This window comes from Rutilus rutilus (genome assembly GCF_951802725.1).
Source record: "Rutilus rutilus genome assembly, chromosome: 3".
Taxonomy (NCBI): domain Eukaryota; kingdom Metazoa; phylum Chordata; class Actinopteri; order Cypriniformes; family Leuciscidae; genus Rutilus; species Rutilus rutilus.
This window is the reverse complement of record NC_140211.1, coordinates 52,711,882-52,730,720: the sequence shown is the minus strand read 5'-3', so window position 1 is coordinate 52,730,720 and position 18,839 is coordinate 52,711,882. Positions and strand designations below refer to the sequence as shown.

General features: G+C 38.0%; 2 protein-coding genes across 3 annotated transcripts in view; one reads left to right on the top strand and one right to left on the bottom strand.

The window, feature by feature from the left end:
- ap1g1 (adaptor related protein complex 1 subunit gamma 1) overlaps positions 1 to 16,445 on the bottom strand; it is a 29,623-nt gene extending 13,178 nt beyond the window's left edge. For both annotated transcript variants that reach the window (XM_084405780.1, XM_084405779.1), the window contains exons 1-6: positions 16,344 to 16,445; positions 4,004 to 4,207; positions 3,773 to 3,897; positions 2,805 to 2,946; positions 2,608 to 2,704; positions 925 to 1,001 (exon numbers count right to left, since the gene is read on the bottom strand). In XM_084405780.1, coding sequence (XP_084261906.1) covers positions 925 to 1,001; positions 2,608 to 2,704; positions 2,805 to 2,946; positions 3,773 to 3,897; positions 4,004 to 4,204 — 642 coding nt within the window. In that variant the 5' untranslated portion in view covers positions 4,205 to 4,207; positions 16,344 to 16,445. The remainder of the gene's footprint in view (positions 1 to 924; positions 1,002 to 2,607; positions 2,705 to 2,804; positions 2,947 to 3,772; positions 3,898 to 4,003; positions 4,208 to 16,343) is intronic.
- hnf4b (hepatic nuclear factor 4, beta) overlaps positions 1 to 18,839 on the top strand; it is a 457,854-nt gene that overhangs the window by 216,935 nt on the left and 222,080 nt on the right. The window lies entirely within an intron of this gene.

The window sequence follows — 18,839 nt, the reverse complement described above, 5'->3', positions numbered from 1 at the left end:
CAGGACAGCACATTAAAAAGGGTCCTTTGTCAGTGTCAATACAAGTAGGCACCCTGAGTTGATCATCTTCCAATAGATTGGTTTCACTATGCATTTAATTAAGATGTTTAAGACATGGATACCATGTCAGTGTTTTTTGCAATTGTTTGGCACTTTATCCTGTTTATTAATATAATCCTCATTAATTTTGGAAATGTCTCCATTTTATTTGTGCCCCCACTATAATGTACATATTGGAAAAACCACAACCCAATAGTGACCGTATGAAAGAGAACCATTAAAATTAATCTAAAGGTAAACGCAGGACAAGTGAAAATGTATATGAGGTCTACGTAATCCTGCATAAAAACAAAAGAAAACACTTAAAAATGACGACAATTGCAAAATAAACAGTACATCAAAACCAAAAATTGGACTACATCTACAGTGACCATGAGGATGAGTCTGTTTTGATTTCTTTAAGAGCATGCACCAGCTATGAAACCAGAATGTCCTCTTACCTTTTCATTCTAATACAATGCAGGAATTGTAACAAAGACAAATGACAGAAAAAATATGAAGTAGATGTTAGGGGGGAATTGGAAAAAAGAGTCACTTTCAGAGAAGAGCTTAACATAATGCTACAGTTATGAGCATGAGAGGTGGGCGTGCTGGCACAGTAGATCTGGCTGGGGGTGGGAAGAGTAGAAGCAGATATACAGAGGAAGAACCCTTAATCATCATCTCGCAGTGAGATAAACACACCTGCAGCTAAATCTAGGACAAGCATCCAGATTTCAGTCAAAGGACTACAGTCTCATTTTAGTAGTCATGTCAACGCTATCAGCAACAGATAAGAGTGTTTGTCTCAGAGTGGCTGATGTGGTGCATAAACAGTTTTAGAGGTGACTGGTGAAGGTCAAGGCATGAACGCTTGCTATGTACCTTCCTGAAGTGAGAGAGCATGTCAGGACTTCGCTCACACATTTCAGTGAGCAGAACAACAGATGTGTGGAGAACTCCTGCAGAAAACACAGAACAAGACATTGATTTCTTTTATGTTACTCATAAGCAACCCAAAAACGGTTCGTTTGCATTATGAAAATGAACAACAAACTGACATTCTGCTGTTGTTGTTTAATGTGAAAGACTGATCTAAATCGTATCTGATCAAAAACAAAAGATATTCAAATTAACTAGTTTCTTAACAATAAAAAGCTAAAGTTTGCCATTTCTGAACTGGGGACTGATAGTAATTTTACACGAGGGTGTCAATTTAGGAGTTATATAAAAAAAATAAAAAAAAAAATACTGATTTCTGTAATTTTGTTTGATTCTGTTCATTGATGGTGGAGTTTGATTTTGAAAGTAAGAGATGGACAAGTAATGGAAAATTATATTGAGGACAGAGTAAATAACTAAATACTAAACTAAAAACTAAAGATCACCAATTTAAACAAAGTAAGCTTCAAATATTTTAATTAGAAAAAAAAAACGCCCTGACAGAAATTGCTATTTTTTTACATTTAACAAATTGGCAGCATCCACTCAAATCAAAGTTCACCCCTCCATATTCACTAAATTGCAATCTCACTATTAAAGAAAAGAAACGGTCATTTTAATTCAACATGCATTAATGTATCCAATATAGTGCTGCACGATTAATCGTATCGCAATTTTGATGTCAAGCCTACGCGATTATATGACGCAAAATGCTGCGATTTTATATAAATAAACAAATTAGCGCTGTTAACGCAGCATCTGTTAATTTTTGGCATCCTTTGGCTATAATGTTACATGATCCCGCTCTTATTCATGCAAATGCTTTTAAACCATTCATGCGCGGTAAGACAAAAAATAACGCGCTGTCCTCCTGAGTCCTGACACACACACACACAACCCACAGATAGACGCGCGCCAGTATCGTACAGACAGCGCGCCAGTATCAAAATCTCTTTCGCTGTAGAACGAACACACATGTATGCCAAAATGAACGCGCTGCCTGTGAATGTCCTGACTGTGACACACAGAAAGACTCGCGCTAATATCGTGCGTGCGCACAAAACAGCATGCCAGAATACAGTTCTCTTTCAAGCTTGAACGAACAATAACACACACAATTATGCCAAAATGTATTTTTGTCGAGTATCTTCATAACATAAGAGTAGTCTTATGATGAACGAAGAGTTGTGACTCGTGAGAGAATGAGGCGCGTGTGAGATCCGCGTCTCTGACAGCAGCAGCTGGTCTTAAAGGGACAGTACACAGTAGCCACTAATTATATCTGTCGCTTAAGTTAATCAAAGAACAAAGGGAACAGAGAAAAACACTCACTGCTCTTGACTAAAGAACTTTTTTCTTTAGGCAGATTATCACTAATCTGTGTGTGCATTATTTTCCTTGAGAACCAAGCAAGTTGACTCATGAAACCTTTTGTTTATTATATCGCAATCGCAATATTAACCTCTATTATCGCAATATGACATTTTCCCCAAATCGTGCAGCCCTAATCCAATATATTAACGCATACATGATGAAAATGTATTAGTAGGAATGATCTATCTGTTTATTAATTTTAATGACTATAAAATGAGACCTATGGGAAAGTTTAAGGAGCAGAGCTCTCACCATGATTTTTCTCGCTGAGCAGGTTTTTTGTTGCTGGCAGGAACATCTCCATCAGCTCTGGGACTTTGCGGATGACGTGAACCGCACACAGTGCTGCCTGAGGGCAAAGAGATCATGTCAAAACCGTTCACACATTCAGAGCTCGACATCCAACTGGACATGACGTCCACGTTCAGCTGTGAATGAGTGTGAAATACCTTTTTCCTCAGATAGGAGTTTGACGTTTTGAGGAGTTTCTCCACTTCTCCAGCTAAGTCACGGCACATTTCAGATGAGCCCATGCAGCCCAGGGTGCACAAGGCCAGTCCCTGCACATACTGTGTACTGTGGTTCAAGTCACTGTAGAGAGAAAATAAGAAATGTATAAAATCATTTAAGTCAGTGATTATTAACCGATGGGCAATTCAAAAATGGGTCGCAGAAGGCAAGAAATAAAAACAAACAATGCAAATAAATCAATATGGCCATAGTTAGGACAGCAAAATGATTCAGATTTTAAAATGAAGGGAAAACGCTTTCCATATCTCGATGTCAAATGCTACGCATCCAATCAAATTCTTTTTTTGGGGTGGAAATTCATCTGGTAAAAAAATGACAGCATCATGATTTTAAATGAGATTATATAGGCAACATGAGAAAAAAAAAACTTTCCTGTAGTTCAAACAATAGACCATGGTGTTAGCGACCATGGTCATGGGTTTAATTCCCAGGCATTGTATAAACTGATCAAAATGTCGCTCTGGATAAAAGCCAAAAGCATAAAACATGTTTCACGCTACAAACTACAATGTGAATTATTGGCTGCTGAGAGCATTAAAGTACCAGATTCAAGAAATGTTTAGAAACCAAAATTGTACATTTTCCTCAGTTGTGGCATCACGTTGGGTTGCCACTTGATGTTTAATGTAAAATCTGATTTCTGAAGAAAGAGAATGATAATAACTTAGGATGCTGGTTTTTATTTTATTTTTTACAACTGATATAATACTAAATGGAAAAGAAAGAGATGCCATTTAAAAAAGCCATCAAACTCAGGAAGCAGCTCCCAATCATCCAGCACTTTACGCTCTCCACCTACAAAGGTCATATTAAACTCCCACCCATCACACAGCCAGTTGTGATTGATGGAAGTGTTGAGACAAGATGAGATCCTCTGCTCACTCACTTCTTGATGCAGTTTGTCATTAAGAGATGGACGTCCTGCCTCTCATCCAGGAGCAGCATGGCTCCCAGGTAGCCTATCCGTTTGTCTGTGAACTTCTGTGATGCAATCAGTTTCAGGCACTCCAGCTGAAAATGAGATTTTGCCCATCAAACACTGCAAAATTCTGTCTGGTTAAAGTGGGTTAAAGATTGCAATGATGACCCTGTAATTTCTGAAACACTGTTTTCTCACCTGGCCAAAGTGTGCTGGGTAGCCCAACATGTGCATATAAAGCAGCTTAGCCACATTTCTACAGCGGTATGTGTTGTCCTCTTCTCTAAAGGAGGACCTAATGGCAGCACACTCTTTCTGGATCATCTCTCGCTCCTCCGCCTGGGTTCGGGCCGTCCGGATTGTCCGGATCAGCTCCCGCAGTCTGATCGGAGCTGGCATCCTCTGTAATGAAAGCACAATGTCAGCCAATGGGATGTCACAGTAGCTCCTATATGTGCCACAAAGACAAATGAAGATTTACACCATTTTTACATTTGCCAGAGCAACATGAGATCTTAAGATCATAAGATTTTGACAGCAAGCAACACAATTTCACACTAAACCCCTCTCTGAAAAGTTGCACCATTAAATTCCCTCTTAAAGAAGGGGTGTCGAAATTAATCGTTTCTACGATGCAGACGAGGACGATTCGGTATCGGTTCAGTAATAGACCATAACCGATTATAATGTACTGACGCTTTTCTGATGTCATTTGTCGCGTACGTGCTTTGTCGCGGTAGCATACAATGGCAGAGGGAGGCGAGACGCGAGTGTGAGAAAATTAAAAATGCTCCAACTACTTTAAAAGCCTACATCTGGGCACATTTCGGCTTTTATGAACAACCTGGTAAGCACGACCTGCAGAAGACACGCGCTGTGCGCGCTCATGTCACACACAAATAGAATATGCAGGAGGTAATGCCACTAACTTGATAAACCACGTTAGCCGTTTTCACCCCGAGCTGTTAACGCCTGGCAGAGTCTGACTGCTTTAGAGTAAGTGGATGAGCTCCAACGCTGAATCTGCAGCCAAAAACAAATCATCCACCCGCCCTAATAATTTTCTGATTTAAGTATCCGCACCCGCTGGTCAAATTACAATTATTCTGTGTTGTTACGCGTGATTATAAATGGATTATCGTCACATTCAACAGCGGACTCGGCGACGGTTGATGCGCGCATCTTTAATGGTAACATAATACACTGATTAATGAGCGCTGCTTTTAAAGTAACATTTCTTTAAAACAATTTATTTGACAGATTTTCCTTTTCTAAATGGCATAAACAAGCTTTACTCCCTTGAAACTTAAACTGGAATGTCACTGTTTCACTGCGACTTCCCGAACAGACGAGCACACGCACACACACGCACACATCACTTTTGAAGTAAAATTTAAAATTGAGGATGCAGTGCATCGTGATATCGAATTGAACTGAATCGATGACATGACAATCGTATTATCGAACCGAACCGTGAGACCAGTGTAGGTTTGCACCCCTTACTTTAAAGCATCACTTCTACAGATCTACTCATTCAGGCCGACTTTTTTTTTTTTGCGAATGTGTTGCATCTGTTGTCCGTCTGCTTTGTTTTTAAAATGTTGTTACAATAACACAACTTCAAAATGTATCTAGAGTTCCCAGCATTTGGTTTCATTCCTTTTAGTTAGTCTTATATAAAAGCTCCCTAAGAAATGAGTCCAGATGAATCTAAAACCAGCCTAATTATACAGGGTGTTTTTAAGTCCAATCTTAGGCCATTCAGGCAATCCACTAGTTGATTTTTAAAATATGCACTTTTGTACATCCTCATTTAATACATAAAAAAAACGGACTCAGACATCAAGCTTAATATATGATGTTTCCGCTTACATAACTCATGCTTTTCTCATGATATTAACCAGTAAATTAGCTTTAATAGATTTTTTAATAGTGCAACCGGTTGTCTAAATGAAGCGTTACCATGATAATGATGTAAATAGGGAAATCGCTCCTGCACTGCAAGATGAATTAAGCACAACACCCTAGAGCGCTCTCTTGATCAGTCGTTCTGCAGAGCTCTGAGAATCCCAAAAGACGCCAGGCATCTCATTATTGACTAGCACATGAGGTGAGCTTTTCTATGGGAACAGTCAGTCTGGAAAAGGCAGACATCAGAGTATGGCCATAATCAGCTACATCAGCCAATGAGACACAAGCAGGTGGAATCACATGTGAAATTCCATTCCTTCAACAGAATCAGGTTTCAATCCACTGGAGGGCAGGCTGATTAAAAATTAAAAGCGAGCACAAACAAAACTGGTAAGATTACATGACTGCCTATGCAGGAGCCTATTTCTACAGCATTCAAAAGTAATCCAGCTCTAACACAAACATCTGGAGCGAACAAAACAAAAAAAAAGGGCGACGGAAAGAAGCTTTGACTTCACAGGAAAGGGGATATTATGCAATTGACCGTTCGCAAAGAGTTAGGCTACCTTTAGTTACTGTTGCTACGTCTGACAAGCCATGCCACTATCATGGCACACATCATGTTCTCACACAGAGTGAAAAATACATCGCGTAGGAAAGAGGACACTGACAACGCGCCGACACACCAAGTTTCTTTTGACATGAAAAAGTCTCAACTTTCAAATTTGGTCATTTTTTAAAGAAAACAATACCGTTTTGTGGCTCTTTAATGTGTCATGACAGATCGCTGTAGAGCCTCAGTTAAAATCTGCTCGTGAACCGATCATCTCTTCCTTCTAGTTAATTTATAGCCTCAAATAAACATGAATGAACATCAGAAGGAATGTTGTTTCAACCGCTGAAATATGTCAGTACACACCGTTTTTCCAAGTTCAAATCCTCCAACGTTAATCTACTAACTCTCTCCTGACTGCTTTGACAAAATGGAGGATTCGGCAGATTATGATTGGTCAGATCGCCTGTCAATCAAACTCTAAACCTGCGAAGGGTCACATTTACACCTGCCTAGATCAGAAAAAAACTGATCTTCAGCTCATAAACAGTGAGAAGTAGAGGGATATTAGCATGGAGGGAGTGAAATTGGGCTGCTAATAGAAAGAGAAGGCTCATTTTTCAGAAAACCTCTCTGGATTGTTGTAGGAAGGCGTCGTAGGATCTGCAGTGACAGCTTTGTGGCAAAAAGAGCAGTTAAATATATGAACGTGGATCATATAAACAGACATCATGACTCATGCTGCAGACTGAGGTTGAATGGACATGGCATTACAGTACTTTCACCTCACACACAGCGAGAAGCTCCTCTCGACACAGTGATGGAGTGTACGCATAGCGTAAGGTCACCTTGTAATTACATGTAAGTTGCAAAAGTAACTAATCAGTGGCACCAGAAAGACAGAGCACTTAAAGTGGTTTACTGCTCTGATAACGCACATTAATCACACCAGGAGATCTATCTCTCACACACACACACACACACACACACACACACAGTTAATATTCCTCCCTTCCTCCATGCAGAGATGAGAGCTGCTTTTGGCTCTCCATCACAGAGAAACCCCGCACTTGAATCTGTTAGCATGTAGCACCTAATTAAGCTGCTCGAGGGTGGAGTGGCACAATGGATAAGACACATGCCTTTGGTGTGAGAGACCCGGGTTCGAATCCACTGTGAGACACCAATGTGTCCCTGAGCAAGACACTTAACCCCTAGTTGCTCCAGAGGCGTGCGACCTCTGACATATATAGCAATTGTAAGTCGCTTTGGATAAAAGCGTCAGCTAAACTAATAAATGTAAAAATGCTCGAGCCAGAAAGGAACTACAGTAATTACTTGCTAAACAATGACATTCTCAGGCATCTCCCTGCAGAAAAACAGAAGTTACGTTCGTGAATGGATGGACAGTGCAAAGAAGTGCATTTAATGACAAATGCACAATGTCATCGTCCAATTAAGCATGAAATGATAAAAGCAAAGTGTTATTTCAAGGCCTTTATCTTAAGTTCACGGTTTAGCTAAAAACACTGATATTTTTGTTCTGGTTTTCAAAAGAGAAATTCAAAGAAAGAAATGTATTTCTACAAATGATGCAACAAACCAATAGTCTTGCCATCATTTTTATTTCCCTTATCATCATCATTGGTTGGTTGGTTAGTATTTTAACGCCATGCCAGTTTATTTGGCAATTTCCATGGCAAGTAACAAGTTGAAATACTATAAAAGAGCTTATTTAAGGTTTTTAAGATTTGCCTTGGATAAAAGTTCTAAAAATGGATTCAGGATTGCTCTTACTGTTATGATGAATGTAAAACTACTCTATAAAAATTAATGAGATGACACAATATGCCCCCCCTTATTGTATGGTCATTCAGCAAACTTACCATTGAAAGCAAAAAATTTAATAATTAAAAAATAAACGTATTTCTGTGGATTTGGCCATTCACGTATATATATATATATAGCCTATATATATATAAAAATAGCATTAAGGTATGAGTGGGGTTAATGTAATTTGATCTAAGAACAAAAAAGGCTTTCAGGGTGTTAAAATGAGCACTGACAGGCATGTGTTCATTTAAATATTAGTCAAAACAGGCACGAATGGGTGAATGTGTGTAAACACTAAGTAAATAGAGCCAGAACGCCTCAAAATGACTGTTTTTAACAAAAAATAATCAAACCAGGGTCCCAGCTATCAATTTTTTCCCCCCACTTCAATAAGCTCCAGCAATACGTAACTAGCCTCTTGTATTATGTCCGATGCCTTCACACAGTTCTTGGTCTTCTGCCAGTTTGATGAAAGCCAAGTCTTTTTTCTTTGAGGAAGGGAGGCTTCAATTCTAAGTGCCTCTTCAGCTTACTTGGCACTATGTTAGCATTAGCAAACTTCTCTATGCAGATGACATGCAGGCTAAGGGCAATTAGCAGCCTCGGCTTAACTAAAGCTGCAAACACGTCTGCTTCTCATAACTTCTGGTTGGGGTGGATCTCTGCATAGGCAATTTGCCTATTCGGATCAAATCAAATTAATGAACTGCATCAAAATGATAAAGTGTGCATATATTTATAATTTTAAGTGCCAATGCAAAGAAATGCACAAATTGCATTTGAAAATTTATACATCCACTGCTTTAAATGTGTAGTGAATGTTTTCACTATTTAAGCAGATGAATTGTGCAAGTAAAGTTCATTGTACAGGTTTCATACCAACACAAGGCATCATAGGTTGTGTTATACCATTCATATAAGCACAGCTAAAGGGTGTGATTAGGCATGACATATAGGCTAGTGGATGTGGAACGCTACATTTAACAATCAGAAGTCAAGACTGGAACAACCCCATTATATAACACAGTGTTTCCCCTACCATTATATAAGGGGGGCGCCCCGCCCTCCTAACGGCTCCCCCCGCCCCCCTTGGAGGTCAAGTAAATTTGATTTGATTTTCTTTATAGCGATAGATTACAATTTGTTATTTTATAAAAAAAAAAACCTAAATGGCCCTTAAGTAATATGTTATTTATCTTATTTCCACGATGGCATGTCTTTTCTGTCTGTGTTTACAATTATCCCAATGAGTGCGCACACTCACACACAAACAAACACTTGCGTCACATACAGTTGAGCACTAGCGGACAGAGAGCGCGCGGCTGGAAATGTGTCGCTGAACTGAAGATGGCAACACTCGTCTCGCTCTACTGCGAGTAGCAGCCGGAGTAGCTCTCCTGCTCCAAGTCTAACGCCCGTTTCACATATATTTCGTTTGCGGTGAGTATTTTTTTTCCGTACCCATGTTAACAGAGCTTTCACACTGCACGAGGATGCAGTCCGTCGATGATCGATCTGTTCCAGTTGCGGTGCGTATACAGCAGTGCAGAGATCGTTTCTGCACCGAGTCTATTTCTGCTGTGCTGCAAACGCTGAATTAAAGTGACAGCGCATGTTTCGTGGTCAAAATGAACACCGATTGACCAGAAAATGTAGTAATTTCACCATAAGTGCGATTAATTAAATAAAATGTAGTAATCTCACCATAAATTTATTTAATTAATTACTACTTTTTTCACTTTAAGACTGAGTTAAAGCAAGGAAAACTACAATTTACCTCAACAAGGCGACATAATGAACAACACTCGTCTTATTCGTGGAGGTGGAAAAACAAGTTCTTTGTGACATGCAAGATTTATTGTATTAAAATTTAAATACAAAAGATTTTAATATAAGTACATGGTTAAATATTTTACCACTTGCTTGAGCAACTTAATATATAATTATATAGAAGTAATGTATTGAATAATACATTGTTTAAATTGTGTTTACGTGAACGCGCGTTCACAGCAGTGGTGCGTCTGACAGGATTATTCTCTCCAATAAATGCATCATAGAAATAAAAACTTCTCATAAAAAAAGCACATTTAAAATTTATATATATATTGGTTAGTATTTATAAATCTTTTTTTAGTTGTTAGTTAAAAAATAAAACTGTTTAAGCTCTGGTCCATTAATATTAACAAATACTTCTATAAATTTAACAAAGGTTATTTGCAAAAGTCAATTTTAAAAAGATTTAAATATGTTTATTTATTTTTTTAAAGAGATATCTTATGTTAACATTTTTTAACTTTTACAAACCATTACCCTCCCAGACAACCAATTTATGTGACAGATAGATAGATAGATAGAGATAGATAGATAGATAGATAGATAGATAGAGATAGATAGAGATAGATAGATAGATAGATAGATAGATAGATAGATAGATAGATAGATAGATAGATAGATAGAGATAGATAGATAGCGTCTGTGTCAATTTTCCCCAAACCAACCAACCAACCAACCCAGCCCCCCCCCCCCCCCCCCCAAACCTGTAAACCTAGGGGAAACACTGTAACAGGTAGTGATTTGACAAGTCAATAATAAAATTGTTTCATTTACTCACCCTTATGCACTTCCCAACCTGAGCACAATTGTTTTTTTTAACTTTCTTCAAAATATTTGTTGTTTCTCCCAGACAAATTACAAGTTTGGAACAACATGAGGGTGAGCAATAGGGATGGACATTTTTGTAAATGTTTCATTTCGAGTACTGATAGGTCTCAAAAACGAGTACTCGGGGCGGGGTGTGTCTGAAAAATGTTTTCAAAACACACAAAATTAAAATATGGCATGAAAAAGTCTATCAAAATATGATTAGAAATAGAAATTAGAAAAACAAGTAGATTATCAATGTTTTTGAAAAAGAAACATCAGGAATAACAGGGATAGCTGAAGAATGAATGAACACCAGTTAACTCATTGCCCATTCTATATGACACACCCTATGAGATTACTCAGATATCCTTGATAACCACTTTCAAACCCATGGTTTCACTTTATTTTGCCCGTCTGGGCAGCTTACTGTCCTAACGCGAACCAATCAGACTTCGGGTACCGTCCAAAATGCTAGCAATAACCAATCATAAAAAAAGTTTTTTTTTAAAGCCACAGAGATGATCGATCATGAAAGCGATGATCACTGTCATGTCCGAGTACTTGTGCTCATCCCTAGTGAGTAAATGACATAATTTTCAATTTTGGCTGAATTAACACTATGGCTATGCAGTAGATTGAGGTTGCAGTAAGAGGTTTCAGAACTAGAGTTACTCAGAAAACTCAATTGCTTTGTGCACTGAACAGCACATAAAGACATATTGCTGCTGGTGGACTGTGGAATTGGTGGAATTATTGCTGCTTTGGATAAAAAAAAGTGAACTGTAAAGTGATGAAGATAAAAGTAGTAGAACAAACAATCCAAGTTAAATAAATTTGTCTAGTGTTGCAGAGAACTATGATGGACCAGCATCAAAAGATTTGGCTGTCTTTTCACTCCTAAGCCCTGTTCTGCCTGCCCCTGTACATAGTTTGCACAGTGAAGATGAAAGTTAGTCCTACTCCTGAATATGATGCCGTTTAGGCAGATCAATCAAGGGAAAAAGTGCGAGACAAAAAAAAAAAAGTGCTTCTGCTTCCTATTCCCAGTACAGCTCCTGCCATTGAGCTACACTGGTTTCAAAATGTAATGTCAATGGCAGTCTGCGTTCAAGAGAGAGAGAAACATGATGGGTTTTCCTCATCTAAAGAGCTGGCACACAAACATGGTGAATCATTGCAGTGTATAAGCCTTAACGCTACAGATCCTCAGCTTCATCACGACAGCTAATGATTCAGCATCCAGTATTGTGACATCAGCACTGCCATAACCTTAACAGATGAATGGATGAGGAATTTCCCTTTATGGGGAATAAGAAAGCATGACTACACACACACCTAGCCACTTAAATCATGTGATGCCTTATGATTCACCTTGTCAGAGAGAGGAAGAATGCCATTCAAAGAAACTGTTCAAAATAATGCCGGACTGCTTTTTAAGCCACCTTTCTTTGCACAGGGGAACCGCTTATAGTTCCAGGTTGACCTCACTGTTTTAGAAGCCAAACTCGGTACAATAGAGGGCTTAAGGTGACCCTAGATGGGGAAGCTTTATACTTCAAGAGCAAAATACTTTCTCCGTGGTCAGCCTTACGTGACCATACGTCCCAGACAGTCCTGGGATAAAAAGAGTATTGTTCCACTGTGGGTCTCCTGCCAAAGCCATATAACTGCAAACTTGGGGAGACTCTGGTAAACTGGTGATGTGAAGAGTGGGGAAGCCTTTCAGCTTTGAACAGACAGTTTAAGGGCCCTTTCACACCTACCTTGTTTGGTCCGGATTTTCTGACTTTTCAGTTTGATCCGAATCAAAATCACAGGTGTGAAACCTCCCCCAGACCACGGTCCGGACCAAACAGACGAAACTTGGTCAGACGAAAAGTAGTCGTCTCGGTCTGGATCAAACTGAACAAAGGTTTGGTTCGTTTCTAGTGTGAAAGCATTTTCTGTAATGGTTCGGACTTTCAGACCATTTACAGGAAGTTACGGTGGTCTTGCTTGCAGTCGTGCTGCAGGGAGTAATGGCGTAATAATAACAGTATAGTGGCAACGATATGCGTCTGTTCATTCATTCTTGTCAAAGTTACCCGCCGAATTGACAACATGCTGATGTCAGACGCACGTCCGTTTACAAACCAATCAATGTCATGATGCAGCCCACAAAAGCGGCTGTAGTCCAGCACGTGTTACAATAATATTTTACCATATGTCCTAATCTGGGACAATAACATGATGATGATCCAAAAACCTAAAGGTATATGCTATATGGTAATATTGTGCCAGATCATGATAATGGCAACGTGAACATAATTTTTCTAAATCATTTAAACTGTGAGCCTAAGAGAGCTGAATTCAGGTAACAAGACCAAATATAATGATCTCGGTTTCAACATATAGGCCTAGCTAGGTTTTATCTCACACCTGCCTCCAGAGAGTCACGTCTGATCACATGGAAGCTGTGCTTAGCAACCAGGAGAAGAGCAAAAAAGGCAATCCCCCAAGGAGACGACCTGGAGAACAAGTTTCAATAAGCAGTGCTTTAAACCAAATAGAAATGGCATCACCAAATCAGTTTAAGGAAGAAGATATATGGCAAGCAGACTTTCAGAACAGTTTTAAACAGTGACAGAAAAGTTCATTTCACATAAATAAAGTTTCAGTAACTAAATTTGGGTAATTGAACTCAGTTTGCTGTTCAAGGTGTTGCATTCTAGTAACTATTAAAGTTCTTAGGCAACGAGCTTCAGCTTCATTTTTGGCCATGGTGAAGTGCGCCCACACTGCTGATATGTCTACCTACATGAAATCCACATGGTGAGCACAAAATAGACATTGACAGAGTCTAAATGCATCAACGGAGAAGCACTGACTGTTAAAATCAACGATTTCAGCCCTTCAAAACGATTTTGGCTGAAACCAACAAAAAAACATTTATATATATTTTCAGATGCAGAAATTTCAGTGCATCACTAGTTACTAGTAATTAAGTAGCAAAGCATAACCAGACTGAATTGATGCTAGTAATGGAATAAGTACTAGTATTTGATAAATAATTGCACATGAAATTGAAAAAGATACTAGTAGCCTAAATGATTTGGTAGTAATAATAAATAAATAAAAATACTAGTAGCATCAATACGAGTAACATACCGCTGCTGGTGGCCTGCCCCAGTAAACTAGTGCTGCTTTGGATAAAGGTCTACAGTAAAGCTATGAAGATAAAAGTATGAGAACAAACAAACCAAATGTTTAAGTGTGGGACTCTGATCAACATTTGAAAAGGATACTAACTCAATGTAAAGAATGGTAAAAACGGCTTGCGTTGTCCATTATTTACAGTATAAAAAAACTAAAAGAAACTGTCAACTACACGGATGAGAATCTCACCTTTATGATGAGTTGCGCTCATCCGGAGATCTGGTGGTACACTTTTAAAGCAGTTATTTAAAATATCTGATGAATAAACTCGTGATTGGACACGTTTATTGAATAACGTCCAGTCAAATGTAAACAAACTTCCTGGTGTTATGGACTCCACTATATTTGATACTGTATGTATGGTTACCCGATTTACAATATAGTTTTGACTATCATTCAGATATATATTCAAGCAACCACTTTAATCTGCTGAATAAACATTTCCAGACTCACACACCTGTAAGCAAATGCTGTTGTCAATCGAAAATAGTGACCGTGAACAGCAATCATGGACATTTATATTACTGACGGATGTCTTTTAATTCTTAGCACTTTATGTTGGGCTTTTTTTTTTCATTTGTAAATTAAGTATTTTGAAAAGGAAAATGTTTGAATGCAATGCTTTGAAAGATTCATGGAGAAGTTGTGGCTATTATTAAGTATAAATAAACTTATAATTATTAGGCTAACTATAAATAAACTATAAATCACTGGCTTCCAGAGTTCCGGCCGAAGATTGAACTCGGACGTATTGACGACTGCAGAAGCGCAGAGGATAGAGCAAAACAAAACACCAGTCAAAAATTTGTCTAAAGTCTAAAACGAGAATTTTTTTAAAGAAATGTCAGAGGAGTTTAAGTTAGTCGGAAATGTCGGAGTAGCTTGAGTTTGTTGCCCTGCCGAAGCGCAAAAGGAGTCCACTCTCACCTAAGCTTACGCTACTCCTACATCCTATGTCACACGTCGGGTCAAAGGTCACTCTTCCGCCAGAAATCGACTTGGGTACGGCTGAAACCGAAAGCGAGTGATTATAGTTTATAAAGTTATAAATATGAATATTTTCATTACAAAAAGGCATCGCTTCGCTTCAGAAGGCCTTTAATAAGCCCCTGGAGCCGTATGGCTTACTTTTACGAGGGGTGTTGGCTTTTTTGGGCTTCAAAATATGTGGTAACCATTCTCTCCCATTATAAAGCTGGGAAGAACCAGGATATTTTTTGGCTGAAAGAGGCAAGTCATACACACCTAGGATGGCTTGAGGGTGAGTAAATTGTGGGATTTTTTTGGGTGAACTAAACCTTTAATAGTCTAATATTAGATTAATGAATTCTTAGTTGCAACCTTTAAGTTATTCATTAACCAAAAAAAAAAAAAAAAAAACGGACAAAAGAAAACTCTTGGCGTGGACAGAGAATGCAAATCTAAGCCAGGAATCATGCAAACTGCAGCAGTGACTGGCAGGACACGTTTACAGACGATCACTTCCTTTACATTTCTGTAACCTTACTCCACAATCACAATGAAGAGATGCCAACACGTCATTCATATGCACCACAAGCAAACGGGTGTAAAGATATGATAGAGACAACACTTTAAACAGCATTAACAACATACTATAGAGTACAACATCAAGAACGATTTCACATCTCTCTCAAAACCACCTGGTGACTAAACAAGTCTAAAACACACACAAGTGGCATCATACACCTCGTATTCTTGACCTTTACCACTACTTCATTTCCACCCTGACTGTTTTATTTGTCGTATTCAGAGAGATTGTTTAAGGTTATGTTTCTAGACCCATCCCCTTGCGCTATAACGTCAAGCCATTAGTGCTAAGCTAAATGATAAACACTGAGATGAGACGACATTACGCTATGGTTAAAAAACGGGTGCATTTCAGTGCTTTTCACGAATATTATCACTCCTTACTAAGTGTTAAGTGCCGCTGTTATTCCTTCGTAATGTCGCTGAATGAAGTGCTGCGTGTCCGTTGCTAACTGACTGGAATCTCGTCAGGCCTCAAATTGAGCGTCGGTTTGACGGAGGATTAAACACACACCTCTACTTTAAACCAACTGAAACGTTCATAAACTACAGTGTAATTGGAATTTCACGCCCGGTAGCGAAACGTCGTTGTGGAAATACAGCGAGAATGATAGTTTAGCGAGCGGCGACCGTTAGCGCTCGAGCGTATGACAGCGTCCCGGTGCACGCGCAGAGCGCCGCCACCGAGCCTCTGAGAGGCTCGCGAGCTGCTTTAGCTTTAGCCTGTGCGCTCCACTTCCTATGCAGAACAGAGTCAAAACTAGCTAACCCGAATAAAACCGAGCGGCTTGACAGCTCAGAACGTCCAAGTCGTAACTGACATCGTTAAAACTGTTAAAATAAGGTTCGACTCACCAGCCGTTACGACGATACCAGAAAACAAGTGCAATCTTCTCAATCGACGGAAGGAGGAACGGACCAGACATTCAAAATGGCGGCGGTCCCAGCCTCAGCACTTCTACCGCAGGCGGAAGGTTACATGACTGATGTTCAGAACTTCAAATGCGGATGTAAGAAGGCGCGACCTGCTCTCGTAGTAAATCTATTATTATGGGGACAGAAATTCTTTGAAATGTCAAAAAATACTCCCAACGTTAAATCTCATATATATGCTTTTCTATGGCTTTAGTTTTTTATTAGATTGTTATTTTTATTTATAAATAAGCTCTGTTAGTAAAGGATGCTGTGAACTAGGGTTTGTGAGTATTGACAACATTTATTAGCTTTTTCAAGTAGCCTATTATAAAGAGAATAGAAATAAAGAATGCGTTTTGCATAGACGTGGTTGTAATGTATATAATATATATATACCCGACGATATAAATCCCAAGCTGTGCTCACTGGAAAACTCGTGATACTGTGCCCGTTTTCACTCATATTATGTCAAACGAGTACAGTTGTATTTTAACGCTGATCTACGTGTCAGCTCGGAGGATGATTTTGAAAGAGCCGTGCTGCGGTCTCACCTCACCTCGTGGCAGTCAGTGATGACGTCAGCGTGCAATGTTGTGGCACTTCCTTTGGGAGTCACTGAACTGGTTCTCTTTAGTAAGCCAGGGGTCGTTTGGTCGACCTGACGAGGAATTTTGTGGTGAAGTATTGCAGCATGTCATTTCCAAAGTCAAAATAACTGGTTTTTATATTATCACGGCACAAAAGCCAAAGCAAATTATTAAAATATTATCTGGAATATATTGACTTTCTAGTAAAGTCACCATGAAATCAAAATTTATATATATATATATATAGATATTAGTGCTGGGCAAAGATTAATCGCGATTATTCGCATCCAAAATAAAAGTTTGTGTTTGCATAATATATGTGTGTGTACTGTGTATAATTATTTTGTATATATAAATACACACATATACATGTATTTATTTAAGAAATATTTGCATGTATATACTGTATATACATTTATACATAATTTATATTATATATAAATATAAATAATTTATATATAAATAAATAAAAATCTTAAATATGTACATGCATATGTGTGTATTTATATATACAAAATAATTATACACAGTACACACACATATAGGCTTATGCAAACACAAACTTTTATTTTGGATGCGATTAATCGCGATTAATCTTTGCCCAGCACTAATATGTATATATATATATATAGGCTATATATGTTTTTTTATGGAATAAGCCTATTGCAGTATTTATTATAAATGATTTATCTGTACACATCATTTATTTTAAATCCATAATTTATATTCAAAATAACTTCCCCTCCCACTTGCAGTGACATCTCTCTGATGAAGTGTTTACTGGTGCGAGGATGGGGCAATAACCTGTCACTCACATAAGATCCACAAATAGCAAACCACAACCAACCAATCAATTCCCCATGGACAAAATCAAGTGCTGCCCTACATTTTTGCTTGTTCGTTTCACCTGGATATACAGTATGTCACAATCTGGAAGAAAAGACTATAGCAACTTCTGTTTCGTGCTGATTTTAAGTTACAAATGTGTTTTTCAATTATTAATAATACATGTATAAATTCAATTCAGGTTTTTTTTTGTATAGCTTTTTTTATATAGGCCTAATTATTATAATTACATTATTATTATAATAACACACAAATATATTTAATTATATAAAACTATATTAAATGTTCTCTCAATTATATTTCTCAAAACAGTAAGTTCAGATCTCTGAACAAATAGTTTCTTGTTCACATCACATTTAAAAAAGTTTCAAAGTTGCAAAATTGTCTAGAATTTGCACGATAACTCGCTGATCAAACAGATTAGCTGATTCTCAGTAAAACTGTCGTAATAACTCTTAAACATTCTTTCATCATGTGAGCAATCACATGCAAAATGATCCATTCAATTATCAAAATCTGACAGACATACAAGTCTATTTCATAAATATCTATGGCATGGAATATTTTCTGTTTACATGTACAGTAACACATTGTTAAAATATACCGTGTCACAAAACAAAAATGCAACAATATATCGTGGATAGTGTTTAATCTATTGTGTATAGTTTACCCAAAATGAAAATGACTGTGTGAGAAATAATTCAGTTTAAGTGTCAGTGCTACATTAAATATAAATGTATAATAATACAATGGAGGAATATTTGCCAAATGTCTTCTGTTACCAGTAAAAAGTGGCCTACATTATTTTAAATATATAGTCAGTGACAGAGTGCAGGCATATTCGTTCTGTATTTTCAGAATCATGAATATTTTTGTAGTGGTGTCACCTCAGCACCCAGTCTAAGCCTATTCATTTCCACAACGAATACCAAATTTAGCATTTTAATCAACAGTACATTTTTTGTTAACCTTTTATGTCTTGGAGTATCAAAATAATATCGTA